Source organism: Diabrotica virgifera, chromosome 10 (assembly GCF_917563875.1).
Source record: "Diabrotica virgifera virgifera chromosome 10, PGI_DIABVI_V3a".
Classification (NCBI taxonomy): Eukaryota; Metazoa; Arthropoda; class Insecta; order Coleoptera; family Chrysomelidae; genus Diabrotica; species Diabrotica virgifera.
In genome coordinates, this window is record NC_065452.1 from 29,450,012 (window position 1) to 29,471,159 (window position 21,148).

At 34.3% G+C, this 21,148-nt stretch overlaps 1 protein-coding gene across 2 annotated transcripts in view; it reads left to right on the top strand.

Annotated features, from left to right (window-relative positions):
* The first annotated feature begins 701 nt into the window (after positions 1-701).
* Positions 702-21,148, top strand: part of LOC126893169 (tax1-binding protein 3 homolog) — a 34,215-nt gene continuing 13,768 nt past the window's right edge. For both annotated transcript variants that reach the window (XR_007701080.1, XM_050663120.1), the window contains exons 1-2: positions 702-878; positions 939-1,052. Coding sequence is in view for 1 of the 2 variants with exons in the window: in XM_050663120.1 (XP_050519077.1) it covers positions 822-878; positions 939-1,052 (171 nt within the window). In the remaining variant the exon portion in view is untranslated. The remainder of the gene's footprint in view (positions 879-938; positions 1,053-21,148) is intronic.

Here is a 21,148-nt window from a genome sequence, read left to right on the forward strand (position 1 = left end):
AGCGCCCCCATTCGGCTGAGCTAGGAAGCTAATACAATCAGTACCACGGTAATTTTACTTTATAGTGGTCTAACTTCGTCGTGTTAAGATTTTTATTAACCAATTCAATAAAAATTTTACCGCCGACAGTGGCATCTCGCCTTGAAGACCGCGTCCCACCATCAAATAATTTGATCAAACAGTTTGAGCAAACTCCGGAAGTACGTCAAAGTGACGTCACAATTGCAGTTTTTTGAAACTCTAAAAATCTGTGCTCTCACTATCAGTCTAGTTTCATCAAATTTTTTGTATTGAGTTGTCTAACTTGTTTGTACTTTATTTTAATTAAAATTTTCCATTATTATCCACAATGAACACTCAGGATGTGACGTCACTAACTGTCACTTTCAGTTTGCTCAAACCAGTTTGATCAAATTATTTGATGGTGGGACGCGGCCTTGATGTTCTTGGGGACATAATGGTCTGATTTTATCATAAAAGTAATATTTAATTATTTTACACTACTGTGGGAGTGCAAACGGTGATCTCTTTCCTTTTCACTAATTTATATTTTTATCTGTCGTTGCCGACATTTAAATTAGTAAACCGCTTCAACACGGGCTTCAACGCGTCGTTGGAATTGGGCTTAATATTTCTGGGGAAGTTATAAAAAAGCTTGCCTGAAAGTTGGCAACACTGTAAACAAGCTACTGTCACTGTCAACCTTGTGTCAACATAGACTTAGTCATCTGTATCACCCCATTCTGAATTTATCGATTACAAATATAATAAAAAAAACAGTATTTTAAGAATATCACATATTCATATTAGAATTATTCAAGATGTGTGCAAAAATGGCATTTCAACACCAAGCCGGTACGGCTATGGAGTGTTTAAGTGTAAGTTCCGGTTAAAACTAATAATAAACATGTTATCACAACTAATTGTTTACTTTGCAGATTCCAATAACTCTTCATAAAGAGGTTGATGGCGATACTCTCCGTTGTGGATTTAAAATCGGAGGAGGAATAGACCAAGATTTCCATAAAAGTCCTCAAGGATATACAGATAATGTAAGATTTGCTTTTGATATCAACCTACTGTTTTTAGGGATTATACATTATATAGGAAAATTGACAAGCCATATAATTATAATTAGTGATAAAACCAGTTGACTGACTCATTCTTAGTCACTCTTTCCCTTCGTAGACCAGGGCATTTGGGAAATAATAAATCAAATTTTAAACCTTAAGTACTAACACCCGTCTCGTCTCTCAGAGGCATCGCTTGTTGAAAGTGGGATATTTCCCTTCCTAGAAAATTTTGAAGGTCACCCGTTTATGACTTTTCAAGTTGGGTTGTTCTTTAGTAGGGATGGCAAAAACAAATTGTACATCGATATATTGTATCATATAATACATCGAATGAAGATATTCATATACGATATATATCAGAGAAAAAATATCGACAGGTGCGATATATCGATATATTCTTATATAATTAAATAAAATAAAAGAACTACTAAAATAAACTACTAAAAAAGTAAATTATACAAAATAATAAACAAAAGGATGAGGTTTTCTTCAAAATTTAAAAGTAAAGGTGCAGTTACGTATAAAATCCTTTAATATTTTTAATACATACAGAGTATCAGTAAAGAAATACATACAGTATCAATACAGAATTTTTAAAACTATTATATTAAAAATTACTTAAATTATAATTATATGTATGTTTATATAAATTTTTCTACAACCTGTTAAAAATGCAATTTTTAGCACTCCATACGAGCATTAAAAATGCTACTTTAACCCTTAAACGCCCAACCTTTTTTAGGTTCCATGTACGCCCAAGGGTGGGTAAAAAATGTCCACCTCGAAAATAGCTAATATATTTATTGAGAGTTGTTGGAAATGGATTAAACTTAAGAATCTCATGCTTAATAAATACAGCATCTTCTAAAATATTAATACAGTAGAACGTCGATAATCCGGACGTCAAAAATCCGGACCGTCAATAATCCGGATTTGTATCTAGCAAAAATATCTGATTCTTTTAAAATAAATTAAGAACTTCGCTGTGAAAAACGAACCTCTACTGCAGTTCAAAAATATTTTACACATTTTTTTAAAAGCCCAAATAGTGTCTGATGTTTTTACTGTACACATGGTGCTATTATAAATTAATTACAATACAGTGTTTAAACATAAAAAAATGTTTTGATTAATTTCTCCTCTAGATACTTTACTGTACAAGAGAAAACATAAAATTTTAAAACCTTTGTTGTACTTTAATGTGTATACTGGCCTTTTTTTGAGGTAATTTCGATAATCCGGATAATTTGATAATCCGGATGGGGTCCGGTCCCAATTAATCCGGATTATTGACGTTCTACTGTATAAACAATTTACAAACCTTACAACAAAATTACAATCTACATCAAAATTAACATACCAGTAAAAGCCATTAATTCAGATTTGTCGATTTTCTCCACATTCTTCCTATCAGCCTCCTCATTGGCGGATAATTATGTCGATAATGTAATTATATGTTAATAATTATATGGATTATGTTCCTACCAACGAGAAATTATAGAGAAACCTTTAGTAACAAGTTTTACCAAGGGTGTACTTTTTATGCCCACCCATATTTAACTCAGGATATTACTTTTATTTTCAAAAATATCGGTAAAACCCAATTAACATTCGATAAAGGGCTGCATTTTTAACAATAAATAATTTTTGAAAAATTTTTAAACACGTAATAAATACGTTACAAGGGAATACGCATTAGGTGGACATTTTTTACCCACCCTTGGGCATTTAACCCTTAAACGCCCAACCTTTTTTAGGTTCCATGTATGCCCAAGGGTGGGTAAAAAATGTCCACCTCGAAAATAGCTAATATATTTATTGAGAGTTGTTGAAAATGGATTAAATTTAAGAATCTTATGCTTAATAAACATAGCATCTTCTAAAATGTTAATATAAACAATTTACAAACCTTACAACAAAATTACAATGTACAGCAAAATTAACATACCAGTAAAAGCCATTAATTCAGATTTGTCAATTTTCTCCACATTTTTCCTTTCAGCCTCCTCATTGGCGGATAATTATGTCGATAATGTAATTATATGTCGATAATTATATGGATTATGTTCCTACCAACGAGAAATTATAGAGAAACCTTTAGTAACAAGTTTTACCAAGGGTGTACTTTTTATGTCCACCCATATTTAACTCAAGATATTACTTTTATTTTCAAAAATATCGGTAAAACCAAATTAACATTCGATAAAGGGCTGTATTTTTAACAATAAATAATTTTTGAAAAATTTTTAAACACGTAACAAATATGTTACAAGGGAATACGCATTAGGTGGACATTTTTTACCCACCCTTGGGCGTTTAAGGGTTAAGGCACTAGTGTTTTAAAATATTTTTAAGGCACTGCAGTTCGTATTGACCGTATAGGCAATGTTGATGTACTGCCAAAAAAATATAAAAATGGAATGTCAGTGTCAGTCAAGTTCAAGTAAAAGTTTTTGTAGATATTGTCCTGTAATTACGTTTGTAGAAGAAATATTGTATGATATGTGTGTTAAAAAGTACATTTTTAAGGCACTCATGTGAATTGCAGAACTCATTATCGCTCATTCTGCAAACTTTCACATGTGTGCCTTAAAAGTGTACTTTTAACACTTATATCATAAATAACTATTATGTCTTATGTATGTATTTATGAATATATATACCTATTCAAAATAAATTTAATTCTTGTGGCAGTGAATTCAAAAATATTAATTTTGACAACCGTTTGCCTGCTAAGCGGTTCCTTGTTTTGGTAGCAGTTGCTCCTTCCAACACCAATAATATTGACATCTTGAGTTTTAGGGTTTTTGTCAATACAATACAATTATTTTAAAACTTTATAGAACGTACTAAAGGTGAACAGGTGAACGCGACAAATGGTAAATTTGAGATCATTTTTAGGGTTTACATAGCCTGTCCTCTTAAAAAACATTGTTAAAAGTTAAAAAAATATGGTACTACCTGCAACTTGGACAACAAGTTAAGGGCAAGGGTGGGTATATGACATTCAAATAAAATAATACTGGTCGAAAATCTTGATTATGATATTTCTATAGTGTAGTAGAATATTTCTTTAGTACCTATAATATACTAAGCGTCTCAAAAAAATAAGGATATGATTATAAGATTTTATTATAATTTTATATCTTGCCAATATGGCATATTAATCTTGTGTGGGCGATATATTGAATCTCAAATATCGATATATTTTCCGATAAATCGAAAGTTGAATATCGATATAAAAATATCGATAAAATTTTAAAATATATCGATAAATTTAATTTATCGATACATCGTTGCCATCCCTATTCTTTAGTAGTATTGAATTCGGCAATTTGCGGCAGGTTGTTATTTGAAAGATATTTAGGCTCAAAGTGTGATTTCCGTCTAATAGAGGGATGTTAGTGTTTGTGCCCAGTTCGTCATTACACATAATGTGCCCCAGTTCATCAAAAAACATCAAATAAGGGAATAAAGACCCTGAAAAACTCTTTTGAAATGGTTTGATGAGGTAAAAGACGACATAAGCGAAGTGGAATCAATTTGTGATGAAAATATTGCCACTGACTACCATTGCTACACTGTACTAACTATAGTACCTGTCAGTTTTTTTTGTTTTAACATTTTTTAAAAACCTTTTTATTTTCATTTTTCTTACTCTTTGTTTAACCTTTCTGGAACCGTGCTATAAAAACTTATGCTGCAGGCCGCGTGAGGCAACTATGGTACCCGACTAAAATACTTTAATAATTCATTTAAATTTTACATTATTGTTTGGAAAGTTATATAATCAAGCACTAGTAACTGAAATAATTTGTTTTTATTATTAAAAAGATTTACGTTTTTTTATTTTTACTTGTAATTACAATTTGATCTAATTCATCATTTTTACAGTCAAGGTATAAAAATGTTTTACTTTCTTCTCGACGTATGGTGCAAATGGGTTTTCTGCATGTACCACATGATATTTCAGTCTTTCTGTCACGTGCCCTGACACAAAAGCTGCATCTTCGACTTGTATATTTAGTCCAGGGCGGATCTGTTTTGAGATGGACGTTGAGAGGTGACTCAAATTTTTTTGCAGAAATTGTTTGAAAATGAATCAGATAATAATATTTGAGTTATCCTCCCTCTCAAAAAGGTCCGGAACATTGTTTAAATAATCAAAATGTCAAAAATGGAAGGAAAAATTCGATTTTTTTCTTCGTTTTTTGATTATAACTTTAAAACTATTCATTTTCGAGAAAAGTTGTACTGACATAAAAGTTGCGTAATTAAATTTTCTACGATATAGAATTGGTTAATAATTTAAAAAATAGTCACCCTAGTTGCAAAATAGCAAAAATTGCGAAAAAACCATACAAAAACAAGTATTCGCATTTTAAGTTTTTCAAGCATTTATGCTACACTTAGGACCTTCATATTTCACCCAGAAAAACTTTATGATACAGTAAAACAATACTGTAAATTTCATTAAGATCGGTTCAGTAGATTTTGCAAAATAAATTTTGCAATCCAGCTTTCGCAAAAAAAATAATTTTTTCAAAATGTTACAGGACTGAAAATAAAGCAGATAGCAAGTTGAAATTTTTTTTGCTTATAGAAGTGTACTGTACCTTTCATTTGCAATTTTCAAAATTAAAATCGATTAATTACCACGGCGTCAAAAATTTTTTGAAATAAACAATAATTTTTGGTGCTACGCGCAGGACAGCGGTGTTCCATTCACACAAGTTGATTTCCACCAAAATTTCTTCCAATCTTTATCTAATATATTATTTTCTTACTCTATATTTTGTTGTATTTTAATATTTTAATTCCACAAAAATCAAACTAATTTTATTATTGTTTGTGAAATATTGTTTAAACAATTGCATATATAATAAACTTTTATTATTTAAGTTAAAATATATGAACAAAGAAAGTTTTTGCTAATAAAAGTGTTATTTCAAAGGATAGAGTATGTGTTTTTATTTTGCAATAAACAAATTTATTTATTTATATCGAAATGTAATAAAAATTTAAATTTTTCAATCATTATCAAAGGTCATTGGAATGCCCAATCAGAGCAAACTATCCGCTGTCCTGCGCGTAGCACCAATAATTAATGTTTATTTTAAAAAATTCCTGACGCCGTGGTGTTAATCGATTTCAATTTTGCAAAATTGCAAATGAAAGGTATAAGCAAAAAAATTTTCAACTTGCTATCTACTGTATTTTCAGTCCTGTAACATTTTGAAAAAAATGAATTTTTTTTACGAAAGCTGGATTGCAAAATTTATTTTGCAAAATCTATTAAACCGATCTTAATGAACTTTACAGTATTGTTTTACTGTATCATAAAGTTTTTCAGGATGAAATGTGAAGGTCCTAAGTGTAGCATAAATGGTTGAAAAACGTAAAATGCGAATACAGTACAACCTGCCATATCCGGACCTGTCATATCCGGACCTCCCCATATCCGGACGGTTCTGCGCCCTCCAGATCTACCGAAATCTACCGAGAAAGGCAGTCCTGTTGTTGGACAACGCACTAAAAGAAGAACTAAAAGATGGCGAAATAATGTATTATAGAAACTATAAAACGTGTCTATCGACGAAAGTTATTGACGGCGTTGATTACTGGAATGTATGAAGGAGAAAACGTTTCAGAGACTATAAAAGAAGTAGTGGTCTTGATATTCGGATTTTTTCATATCCGGATCGGTCTGTCGCCACATTGATCCGGATATGGCAGGTTTTACTGTACTTGTTTTTGTATGTTTTTTTCACAATTATTGCTATTTTGCAACAAGGGTGACTATTTTTTAAATTTTTAACCAATTCTACATTGTAGGAAATTTAATTACGCAACTTTTATGTCAATACAACTTTTCTCGGAAATGAATACTTTTAAAGTTATAATCAAAAAACCATGAAAAAAATCGAATTTTTCCTTAATTTTTTGACATTTTGATTATTTAAACAATGTTCCGGACCTTTTTGAGAGGGAGGTTAACTCAAATATTATTATTTGATTTATTTTCAAGCAATTTCTGCAAAAAAATTTGAGTCACCTCTCAACGTCCAAATGTACTAATATTTTTACAGATGCGCCCTGGTCTAATTGTTGAATGTCTCTGGCAGGGGTTTCTGGCACTGTGTGCCCCGAGGAGTTAATTTCAATTTTAGTATAAAATTTAAATTATATTTGATAATTTTTATAAAAAAACGATTTAGTAATATATTTTCTAAGATTACCTGGAGGGATAAAAAAAATAAAAATATTTTGAAAAGTTATAAAGACAAAACCGCATCTGGGGTACCTAAGATGCCCCGCACGGCCACGGAAAGGTTAACTCGATTATAAATTTTTATTAAGATTCTTTAATTTTTTTTTTTAATTTTTATCACACTTTTTCAAGAGTAAAAAGGTACACAAACAATCCTTCAATTCTAGTGATAGATAATGTTTTTTATTTTAATAAATACAGAAAAACTAGATTAATTACTATGTTTTTTAGATAATCAATACTTTCAGTAAGTCATCGAGATATTTTTTTGCATTAAAATATTTAACAAAAACAAAAATTACCACTAAAATGTTAAACCCGTCTGTTAGGCGGTTAGTTAGTGTTTACGTCATTGAGTTATGATGTTAGTACTTAAGGGTTAAATACAGCACCTAGAGACTTGCAATTTTTTTAATTGTGTTCAGGATGACACCAAGAAAAAAGTTTACAATAGAAAAATGGGTGGAAATGAGTAATTGCATTATAAAGTGCATAACATGCATCCAAAAGTGCATAGGCATGTCAAAATCAATATATTAACCTTCGATGACCAAGCGGGGGAAATTGTGACCCCAGCGTATGTTTTTCTTTAATAAATTCAAAAGTATTTTCAATTTTTAACTCATTATTTTTTTATTTGACTTTAATATCATTCTAGATATCCTCATATTTTGAAATAAAAAAAAATCCCTATATTTTACGAATAAAAAATATATTCTGAAGTTGATGTTTAGTAAAATACTGTCTATTATGTGTAATTCCAAGTAGTTTTACTCTAATGACGTCGACTTTTCAAAGTAACAAGACACTTACTCAACATACACACTACACATGACACTAATACTCATGTTGTGACTGGCTGAATGACATAAAGTCCATGCCATAAAAAAATAAATAAATAAATAAAAAAACTTAATTTTTTTGTTAATTGTCATTTTCGACATTTTTGACCTGGGGTCATTTTTCCCCCCTCCCTTGGTCATCCGTGTAACAAAAAAAGGTTGGTCATCGGAAGGTTAAGCACCAGATTTTATTATTCAGGGGTTTTTAGGGTCACTGAACACAAATAAGCAATCAGAATCAACCCCGAAGCAACTGGTGTCCAGAGTTACTGCTAAGGCACGTCATCTGGAGTTTCGAGGTCTTTTGGCACTTAATTGATGCAAACAAATTAGTCAGAGGATTTTGGGATTGATGAACACAAATAAGTAATCAAAACTGACCCTTAGAGCACCTGGTGCCCAGGGTCACTACTGAGGCACATCATCTTCTTCCAGACTACTGGAAAAACTCTTATGTCACTCCAATATATAAATCAGGTCGAAAATCGGATATAGATAACTATCGTTCCATTTCTATTCTTAGTGCCATTCCTAAAGTTTTTGAGAGCATTATTTCCGATTATTTAAGTTATGACTGCTCGCCAATTATAGGGGCCCAAATCAGCAGAATTGGGTCTCATAACATATGTTGATTTTTTGACAGATGCTCTTGAGAGGGGTTTACAAGTTGACTCTGTGTATACTGACTTTTACAAAGCTTTCGACAAAGTTAATCATGAGCTCTCGATTCATAAACTTTATTTATACGGAGTTGATGGCCTTATATTGAAGTGGCTCAAGAGCTATCTTACGCAAAGATCGCAAATTGTCAGGGTTAATCATTACTATTCTCATACCATCTCTGTTACCTCAGGTGTACCACAAGGATCACACTTGAGACCTCTGTTGTTTAATATATTTATCAATGATCTAATACCCTGTTTCCAACTAAGTGAAACTTTGTTATTCGCTGATGATTTAAAATGTTTTAAAATAATACATGTGAGGCTGATTCACTTAGTCTACAAGGTGATAGTGATCGCCTATCTAACTGGTGTATGCAAAATGGTATGTGTTTGAATGCATCCAAATGCCATATTCTTCGTTTTTATTGAACTCATCATCCAATCATCTTCGAATATAGTATAAATAATCTGACCTTACATTCTGCCTCTGAAACTAAGGATCTAGGTGTGATCCTTGACTCCGCCCTTAGCTATAAATCACACATTTCCAGTACAATACAGAAGTCTATGAAGATGCTTGGCTTTATAAAGAGAATCACCAGAGACTTTACTAACACCGCAGCTATTAAATCCCTTTATTTCTCCCTGGTTAGATCTCATTTTGATTACTGTTCCACAATTTGGTCCCCTTATTACTTTACTCATAAACTGAAACTTGAGGCTGTCCAACACAATTTTCTGAGATATACTGCCACCAAGATGCATGTATACTACGAATATTCTGCATTAGAGCGCATACTGAACTTACCTCCTCTTGAGGTGCGCAGAAAACAGAGACTTAATAATTTTATTTAAAATTATCAACGGGCTGTGTAACTGCAACAAGCTTCTTTCCAAAATATCTCTATTTGTCCCCAGTCTTTCGACTAGGCAGGTGCAAACCTTTTATGTTTCTTTTCATACATTCAATTATTCTTACAACACATTTATTCCTAGAACTCTTCGATTAGCTAACTTATTAAATAACCTCGAAATTTTTAATATATCAGTTTCCCGCTTTAAAAATCATATTTCTTCCCTAACTTTTTAATACTTTCGACCAGAGCTTTCGTATTGTGATTAGTGTTACATGACCTGTATGTATTAGATAACTCAAAACCGTTATACCTTGGAACATTTCTGAATTGATTTATGTGTTATCTTTTGTTTGTAATTGTACTGACCTATATGTTATCTTATTTTTTTTTTCTTTTTTGTAACTGTACTACTCATATGATTATTTTTTCTCAAACCACTTGGTTATGTTATATTATGATAATTTATGTTATATTATGATAATTTAGAACACTGTAACATTTATATCTGAATAGGGCTTGCCCGTGAATAAATAAATAAATCTTCTGGAGTTTAGAGGGGTTTTGGCACTAAGTTGATACAAACAGATTACTTGGTTGCCTTTGGGCTAGCTGAACATAAATATTGCATCGCACTGACCTTTGGAGCACCTAAGAGTAACTAAAATGCACATCATCTTTTGGAATTTCGAGGCATTCTGACACTAAATTGATGTAAATAGATTATTAGGTGGGTTCTTCAGGTTGCTGAACACGAATACGCCATCAGAACCAAATTCTGAAAACACTCTCGGAACTTCCAGAAGATAGCGTGCATATCAGTCAGTCTGGACACTAGGTGCTCTAAGGATCAATTCTGATGTCATATTCGTGTTCAGCAACCTCAAAAACCCTGAGTAATCGGTTTGTATCAATTTTGTGTCGAAACTCCCCAGAAATGATGTGCCAGATATTCGTGTTAATGACCCAAAAAATCCCCTGAATGGGCCCTTAATATACTAATTTTGACATGTTTATGCACTTTTGAATGCATGTTATGCACTTTAAAATACAAAAATACATTTCCACCCACTTTTCCATTGTAGACTTTTTCCCTGAAGTCATCCTCAACACAATGCAAAAAGTTGTAACTCTCTAGGTGCTGTATTTAAAAATCGATTTATTCTGGTATTTTTTGTGCTAGATGCCCCCGTCTATATGCATATTTTATTTATTATTTATTGACGGACCGAAGTCCATTAGTACATAAAACAATTAAAATGTCACACAAACTAAAAAAACAATTCAAAATAACCTAGTACAAAATTGGTAAATACATAAACAATAATAAAATTACTTGCTCTCATTTAACAATTGAGAGCTAGTCCTATAACACAAAGTAATAAAATCTAAATATCTAAGACAATAACAGTAATTGACAAATTAGTCCTGAAATTAAAACATTAATTTAAATATAAATGTAATTGTGTGGAAAACGCAGTTAAGTTGTTCATAAAGAAATCAATATGCGGAGATATGTGTTTGCTAATTTAATAATTTTACATCTTAGCTCAACTTGCTATATTTTAGTTTTTTTTTTGTACAATTTGAAAGTAATTTTTCAGATTCTTCATTTTCCATAACTTACTGTTAGATATCCATTTATTATATTTATGTTATTACTAATTTAGTAAGTAATATAAATAGACAGATAGATTCGATGAGGTGGCTTTTGGTCTACTCCCCTGCAACCTTTCCAGATTTATTCTTCTTCTCGACTGGCTTTACAACTTGGGATGAATCTTCGCTGCATCCGCTATAGCAATCCATCTTCTACGATCTTACGCTTCCATTTACCATTGTTGTACTCCAATTATTCTAGATAAATCACCTTAAAACTCATCATTCCATCTTTTTCTGGAACAGCCTACTGATCTTCTACTGTCTGGTCTCTCAAAAAATACTGTCTTTAACACTCTGTCTTTCTCTGATCTTGACCACATGACCTGCACATCTTATCCCGTTAGCTTTTATATGTCTGACAATGTCTTCAGTACTATACAGAGTCGCCAATTCAGCATTACTTGCCTGCAAAGGTAAAACAGTAGGTATATGTGAAAAAAATCGATTTTTGAATTTGTTGTCGAAACTGGGTTATTTTTTCCACTCTTTCTTATGCAATTTTTAGTTTATTTCTATCTCATTTAGTTTTCAAAATGTGACACTGGTAAAACAGTATATGAGTACGTGTACTTGCGTCTTTGCTATGGTAAAACAGTATATTCGACAAACTCTACAAAGGCAGAATAGTTATACATTGTCATACACTGCTTATCCCTGGTATTATGTTATATCTATTTTTTGAAACTCTACTGGTAAAACAGGATATAATATGTGGTATATGCTGTTATATGGTAACATATTTCATAAAAACGGTGTTCCAATTCAAATGGTAAAATAGTATAAACATTTCATATACTCTTTTACCATAGTATGACCAATGGGAATTTTTATCTCCCCCGACGGTATATACGTATAAAGTCTTTTATATACTCTTTGGATATACTGGACAAATGGTAAAACAGTATATGTCATTTTAGAAGCACATTTGAAAAAACTATACCTATTTGCTGTTGTAATAATTATTATAATAACATATTTTTTTATATTTCAAATTTCACTTGTCTATCTTTATAAATGACAAAATGGCACAATAAAAGAACAAAAAGTCATTTATCTCAAAACTCACTTTTTTCACATATTATACTATTTTACCTTTGCAGACAAGATTACGGCTCCTTCTCCACTCTCCTGTTACTTCATTTCTTTGAGGGTTAAACATAATTGTGAGTTGTGAGAACCTTCCTTTCAAATATCAGCAGGTTATTTATTTCTCACTGATGTAGAGTAGTAGATAGACAACGTTACTTCTGGCGCATCCCCTAAATCGCAACCCTTAAATATTAATAAATGCCAAACGGCTTAACGTAGGATGACGTGTGACGTATCGTTGGAAAGGGGATGAAAAAGGGGGTTGAACGCAGTATGTGGCGTGCGCATCGGAATATGCCAAAAGGGCATTACGTCATATCTTCATTTCTATTGGTCCGATTTTGACGTAAGAGGGCTCGTCGGAACGGGGAGGGGGTAACGAATAAGTTGAGACAAAAACAAAGATGGCGGCAGTGCCAAAACGGCATTACAACATATCTTTGTTGCTATTGGTCCGATTTTGACGTATGGGGTGTCAAATGAAAGCGGTGGCAACACAGAAGCCAACTGTCAAGTCTTCTTCTTCTTTTCGTTTGTCAATTCTTCTTCTTTTCCGTATAGTGCCTAACAGAACGTGACATTCGACATCTTTGTTGTCATTGGTCCGATTTTGACGTATGGGGTGTCAAATGAAAGCGGTAACGACACAGAAGCCAACTGTCAATTCTTCTTCTGTCAACGTTCAATATTAACTGTCAATTCTTCTTCTTTTCCGTATAGTGCCTAACAGAACGTGACATTTGACGTATGACGTGACATTTATATGACATTGTTCAGTTTTCCGTCCGACATTTGACGCAGAACGTGGCATTTGGCGTGAAATATGACGTGAATGACGTGAAATTCGACGCAGAACGTGACATTTGACGTAGATATGTGACATTCGACGTAGGACGTGAATGACGTGAAATTCGACGCAGAACGTGACATTTGAACGTGAATGACGTGACATGTGACGTAGGACGTAAATGACGTGACGTGAATGACGTGAAATTCGAAGCAGAACGTGACATTTGAACGTGAATGACGTGACATTCGACTTGCTATCCTCTGCTGCGCTCTGCTACCGTCTGCTAATCTCTATTACCTTCTGCTCCGCTCTGCTACACTCTGCTGACCCATTATACCGCTCTCTGATCGTCTGTGCCTTCTGTTAGCTTGTCTCTGATGACGTCTGTACGTCTCTGGTACCCTCTGCTAGCCTCTGTTATCCTCTGCTATCCTCTGCTACCCTCTGCTGCGCTCTGCTACCCTCTGCTGCGCTCTGCTACCCTCTGCTGCGCTCTGCTACCCTCTGCTGACCTCTGATAACCTCTGTTACACTCTCTAAAGTCAAAAAATAAAAGACAACATATTTTATTAATATTATTTATTAACAATTATCCAAATCATTTACAACTTTATTGCTATAATACCATACATATTCATTCAAAGCTTGACTTAACAAAGTATCTGGAAAAATTCCACAAAACGCAGTTAAAGCGTGAAGTCGACTATATAAACTGTTACTCTTATGACAATTTTGCTGAATAAAGTATACAACATTTCTATAATACGAAAAAACTGTAAATACTGTAATTTGTCCAATAACGACACTCGTTGAGACACTAAATCAATGTTTGCTCTCAGGATCTGGCTTACATCATCTTCACATAAATAATATTCGATTCCATGTTTCTCGATAGTCAGGAACTTTACATTTTCCATTACCAATTGTCTTAGTTTGCAGAAATCACCACACTCAAATTCGATTGGATCATACTCATCGGAACAGGTGGGCAAAGGTGGTATGAAAAATTCTTCCATAATTTGTATAAACATCTCAATTAGGGTAGTCCACTCGAATGTGTTTAAACTGATTCTTGTACATTTACCATGTTGGTACAGAATAATGGATGGAGAAAACTGTCGAGCTGGAGATAGACCAATTTTTATGTGAAAACATCCTATTGGATAGGTAGTTTCCAATAGATAATATGGCTCATCTTTGGCAGCTTCTTCATATTTTTCCAGTACTCGATCTAATTCAGCGTCGTAGATAATTGTCTCTTCACTTTCGTATCCGCTATCTGGAGAAGCCATATTACTGCTGTTGCAACTGAATACACAAGTCGGTTGGAGAAACTCAAACTGAATGTGACGGATGGTTGCTGAGAGAATTTATACTTTTTCAATCCCCCACTCTTTGCGTGTAATTGTCAGCATTTTCTAAAAAATGTATGTCTACGCGGCGTATCGAAATATAGATCCTTAAACTACATCTGAACTAGTAATCCAGCTGTTGTGTTTGCTATCCAATCCTAACCATTTAACATACATCTTATTGCCTTTTCGTCTAAGTACTTTTTCAACCAAGTAAATGTCGGGATTTTTTGTTTTCTGTAATTCTTCTTCGTAAAACCCGCCGCTAATCAGTGTACCTTGCATGTCTTCGAGCAAATACGTTATAGGATTCGTTATCTTAACTTATACAATTCTAAATAATTCTTTAGTCCAATTGGGCGTGTAGGCCTTTTCAAAGAAATGTTTTGCCTTTGATATACGTACAATGTCGCCAACTTTAAATCTTCGTGGACCAGCAATCTTTAAATGACTATAACTTTTGTTTAAAATGGCTTTTTCGTTGGATTTGTTGACATGAGATGGCTTGTATCCTGTTTTACTGTGCTTTGTATTGTTGTATTCCTCAGTGACTGTAGGTAGTGCATCTAGCCATTTGTATGATCCATGTAAACTGAAATACTTGTACAACTTTGCTTTCAACGTTCTAATAACTCTTTCACAAATGGCAGCCTTCTTAACCGTGTAGGTGCTGTAATGATTAATTTCGTGTTTTTTCATTAAATTTTGAAATTTTCTGTTGTAAAATTCGGTTCCCTGATCAGATTGTAGGTTTTTCGGAACTCGTTGAGTATGGGCGAGAATATCCGAAAATGCCCGAGTAATTTCCTCACCTGTTTTGGACTTTAGAGGACGTGTCCAAACAAATTTTGAAAAACAATCAATTACAACTAGTATTAGTTTGTAATTTTTATTTTGGTGCGCATAAGGACGCATTTCAGCCAAATCCATCTGCCACAAGTCATCGATTCCTTTGATTATTGTTCGTCGACGAGGATAGTTTTTTCGTGCTGGTTTATGCAACTCATACACCACCTGTTCCTTTTCTTTAGACATTTTTATAAACGACTTTCAATTGCTGTTAGGCGGGTATCTATATTCATCGAATGAAGGTTGTCTACTACATCCTGTAATGCCGCGTTCATTTCTTTTATCTTCTTTTCCATCTTCATATCGTATATCGCATGATGTGCAATGGTTTCTGCAGCAGATTGTATATTCTTATCGGTATCCTTTTTTAGTGTATTCAAATCATCTTTGAATATTTTTTGCAACTTTTGCTCGAGAAGTGGAACTGTGGTTTTATGAAGCTCTTTTCTTACTTCATTTAGTTCCATGGTTAACTTCTTTATATCATTAGTTTTTTGCTGCAGCAACTTATTTACATTATTCTCCGTATCCTTTTTTAGTGTATTCAAATCATTTTTCATTATTTTCTGCAACTTCTGCTCGAGAAGTGGAACTGTAGTTTTATGAAGCTCTTCTCTTACTTCATTTAGTCCGATGGCTAAACCTTCTATCTCCCCAGTTTTTTTCATCAACAACTCACCATGTGTTTGAATTAATGGTGACTGTATGTTACGCAACTCATTTATTTGTGCATCGACGTATTTTTTCGTTGCAGCATCACCATTTTCTGATGGATCCTTGACATTGCAAATTTTCACATTTTCAGCATTAATATTTCCGTCAGAAGTATGTGGAAATGTAACTCGCGTCACCTTTTGAGCGCTACCACCACCACCACGAGAATGATGACCGAATTTGTCGACACTCATAATGGAAATGATATTGTCATTCCCAGTTACTCTATTATATTAGCTTCTTTTAGTTCATTGATGATGGCTACAATTTCGTTGTCGAGAGATGTGTTGCCGGCGTCTTTCGAAGCCACCAAGAGTTGAAGACGCTCCACCAATTCATTTGGATCATCCCAGTAAATATATTCCCTAGGTGTTTCACTGTAAATCAAACGAGTCATCGATAAGCCCTGATCCTTTGGAGGATGCAGCTGGCGAAGGTAGCTGTGGAGACGCTGATTGAGATGATGTTGAACGAGTTGGTAAACGACTATGTGGTGGTTGCTTTAGTGCTGATGATGTAGTAGATCGAGTATTTATCTGTGACGGATTCTGTGATACCGTTAATGTAGACTGTGACAGATTCTGAACTATCGTTGATGTAGACTGTGACGGTTTCTTTGCTACCGTTGATGTAGATGCAGGTCTAAACAATGGCTTAATAATATAATGATATTTGTCTCCACTTGAACCTTTAAGGCGGCCTATTGAATTCAGATGAACTTCGGTTTTCTCTAATAACGTTTTGTATAAATTTTTATCTTCTTCATTGTAGTATTCAGGATCAGGATTATCATAGAAAATAAGGTGATATAGTCCAGGCGTCTCCTGCACCGATCCTCCTTGACCATTTTTGGCGTCATCCATAACCTCTATGGCACCGTCTTTGTTAAACTTTATTCGTCGTTTACCCCACGTCCAGCCCAACAAATAATTGTAAATAGGTCCATAGTTTTTATCGATTTTATCAGACTTCATCCAAAATTCTTTTATATACTCATGACTCATCGGAGGATATTGCTCCATATATTCGTTGAAAGCATCTTCAGAAATATTATCAGGATCAAATATTACTTGTTCGGTTTCGTTATCTTGCGATTGGTGTGTTTCTATGCTATCTTCATATTCTTCATCTTCTTCATCGTTGTTTTCAAACACATCTCCATCACTAATAAATGATACTGGTGGTGTTGGTGTACGATTTTCTGCTATATTCGGCTCTTTTTTTAGTCCTACTTCTTCCTTTTTCACATCTTCTTTTTTAACTTGTCTAAACTTGTTATCGATAGCATGATGCAACGTTTTTGATGATTGCGCAATATCCTTGAGAGGTTTCGAGATTGGTTTAAAAAGTTTATTTAGTGACTCATCTTGTTCTGTCTTGCCTAATTTCAATGCCAAATATTTTTTGCGAATTGATCTAGCCAATTCGGCAATTTTCTTCTTGCGCATGGCAATGGCGACCGCATCATAAGACATCTTGTTGACGACTAACAATACATCAACTTACAATTTTATATATTTATCAAATCCTTTGCGGTATCGGCCATTGTTAAGGGGAAAATCTTTCATAATGACCAAAGTACCATAGCGGTCTGTCGTCCAACATTCTGAACAGAGTTTTTTAAATTCATCAAACGACATGTCTGGCGATACGTGTTCATCAAATATATGCTTCAAATTTATCTCGTCCTGCTTGAATAATACAATCATTTTACAATTGTCTCTTATTAGCTGCTTCGGTATTTTTGAATATGTTTGACATAAATAAGCGGCATCAACATCTTTATGTCTGCACATGGAATAATACTCGCGAATCTTCTGTTGGCCATCACATGCAACATCATCAAATAAAAAAATTGAGTTTGGTTGTGCTTCATCTGGACTGATAATTCCTTCATTGTCTTTGAATGGAAAGTACCCAACACCTTTGACTTGAGCTATTACATCTTGCAGTAGTTGGTATTTCGGTTGAAAGAGGGATTTCGAATAAACATAGACATTTTTGAATTTGGCGCCATTCGGATTAAATAAAAGTGATAGCATGACATTCGTTTTTCCGCACCCACTTGGACCGCAAATAATGGCTCTAAATGAGTTTGGTAGCAATTTACCATGTTTACTGACTGTCACTTTCTGGACAATGTCCAGATTATCAATTGGCAACAACGTCTGCTCTTGTTGAACGATCTTCATCGTGTGGCAAGTGTAGTACATAAGTACGGCAATATATTATAGATGTCATCACTTGCATGGCATCAGTCCAATGTTGGTCGTCGAAGGAGGAGGTCTCGTGAACTCTTTAATTAATAAACTGCCATTTGAGCTACATATTCGTGGCGGTTATCAGTTCTGTGGACGTAAGTAACTTTGCGACAATTTTGTTGTGTTTTATAAGTAAAAAAAAAAATACGTTCTTTATAGCTGGAACACAACTACAAAAACGTCTTGCACGTGGAGATCCAGGTATTAATCCATTAGACGCAGCTTGTAAACAACACGATATCGCTTACTCGCAGCATTCATCTCTCGAAGAACGTCACAAGGCTGATAAAGAATTGGAAAATTGAGCCTGGGAGCGATTCAAGTCGAAAGACGCTAGCTTTGGTGAAAAAACTGCTGCCTTACTTGTAACCGGTGGAATGAAGACGAAAAGAAAATTGGGAATGGGATGTCAGTTACGTCGTGGAAGAAAGGGGCGTTTTTCTTTCAATCGCGATGTTGTCTCAAAAATTGCAAAGTCCATGAAGAGAGGAGCATCGTTACACAATACTGCTTTGACTGCTGTACGAATTGCAAAATCCATAATCAAAAGACTTGGCGGTCGAAAAGAAATTGATGTTCCTCGCGTATTACCACTAAAATCTGGAGGTTTCCTACCACTCATACCTCTCTTTGCTGGTCTTTCGGCATTGGGGGCTTTAACGGGTGGTGCTGCGGGGGTGGCAAAAACTGTGGTCGACGCAAAAAATGCCCAAAAGAAATTGGAAGAGGATATACGTCATAATAAGGCAATGGAACATATCGGTTCAGGCCTGTACCTACGTAAGAAACCCAGAGGCGGATTCGGCTTGTATTTGAAAAAAAACTTCCAATAAAGCTGCCCAATCGTCCGCTGTACGACTTGGACATTGCACATTACGCGAAAATACTTAACATACCACATTTTCGAGGAGTTTTCATGAATGACGCTCTGCCTAGAGACGGTCCTCGACAACGAGAATGTGCAATAGTTAACTTGGATGTGTCCGCGCATAACGGAACACATTGGGTAGCATATAGAAAGATAAACAACGACGTGGAATATTTCGATTCATTTGGTAATTTGAAGCCGACCAAAGAACTGGTGAAATATCTGGGTGCTCGTGCCAGAATTTTCTACAATAATCACCAGTATCAAACTTACAATCAAATCATTTGTGGGCATTTATGCTTAAAGTTTTTATATAATGGACAGTGTTAGATTACTTATGTCCCATATGTTTCGCGAAAAATGTTTTACAGAATATAGTGAAGAAGAACTAAAACACATACCGCTAGAGTATATTCTACGAACTGTTAGACCTTCAGAATTGTTAAGTATATGGCATAAATTGCCTGGGGAATATCGAGGAGAATTTAACTTGCAGATACTACTTCCGTGCTTCGTACATTACAACAGACCAGATTGGAGGACTCACTGGGATGGACCACCCGATTCTCAAGCATCTTGTCATTTATGTAAACTTGCTTTAGAACAAATAAAAAATATGTGAAAAAATTGGTGTTTATTCAACTATATATAAACCTATTAATCTATCGACTTGAATCAGTCATCATGTCGCAGTTGTTGAGAGTAGTTAGTACCACTTATACATTTTCATTTCAACCACCCACACCAATCGTGTTGGATCCGAAAAAAGATTACGAAATAGCTCTTCGTGCCTTCCATTCCTACAACAGTATACCAAACATTGAAAATAACAAGTTTTATTACTGCAATGACAAAAACAAATGGCAAAACTTTGCTTTTCCCGATGGATGTTATGAAATTGCCGATATTGAAGAATACATACAAAAGAAACTGGGTGCTGACAATGAGCTTAAACCAGAATCGATATTTAGTCTAAAACCTAACCACAACACGTTGCAGTGTCAAATATTTAGCAAATATAGGATTTCGTTTAAGCAACCTGATAGCCTTGGTACAGTATTGGGATTTTCTCCGGCAATACTCAATCCTGGACGGATACATTCTTCGAATCTACCTGTTAGGATTATTAAAGTATCTAGCATACGCTTTGAATGTAACATTAGTACTGGAGCCTTCGACGGTAACAGACCTGCTCATACGATCTACGAATTTGGCATACAATCAAATACTGGGTACGCAATTGACGAAACTCCTCACAATTTGTTGTATTTACCCGTTGTGTCGCAGCGTGAACTTACCAATATCACTGTCTTGGCTCTCGAGCAAGAAGGATGACCTGTTAACTTCAGAGTAGAAGAGAGCACATTGGTGCTGGAACTTAGATCAAGAGGGAAATGGGACTAGTAATAAGGTCATCTACTGCTCAAAGGACACCATTAGTTGTGCAGCCGTCCAAGCGACAACATCATATTAAAAGAACACCATTAGTTGTGCAACCGTCCAAGCTACAATATCGTATTAAAAGAACACCATTAGTTGTGTCGAAGCGGAAACCTCTTACGTTCGCAAAAAAATTGTTTTTACAATCACTTGGTTTTAAACTAAAACTTGACAACAATGTATGAAAAACAAGAATGTTCAGACAACATCGTAATGCCTCCAATATTCGATATTTATCGTAAGCCAATGTTTGATGAGTCGATTCGAAAGGCCGAATACCGAACATATGCACCATTCATCAAATCATTCAACTGCAATGATATTGTAGAATTTAGCATTAATCAAGTTGACTCGTTTTTTGCAATGAGCGAAACCTTGTTGTGCATTAAAGGATCACTCGTCGATAAAGAAGGATCTG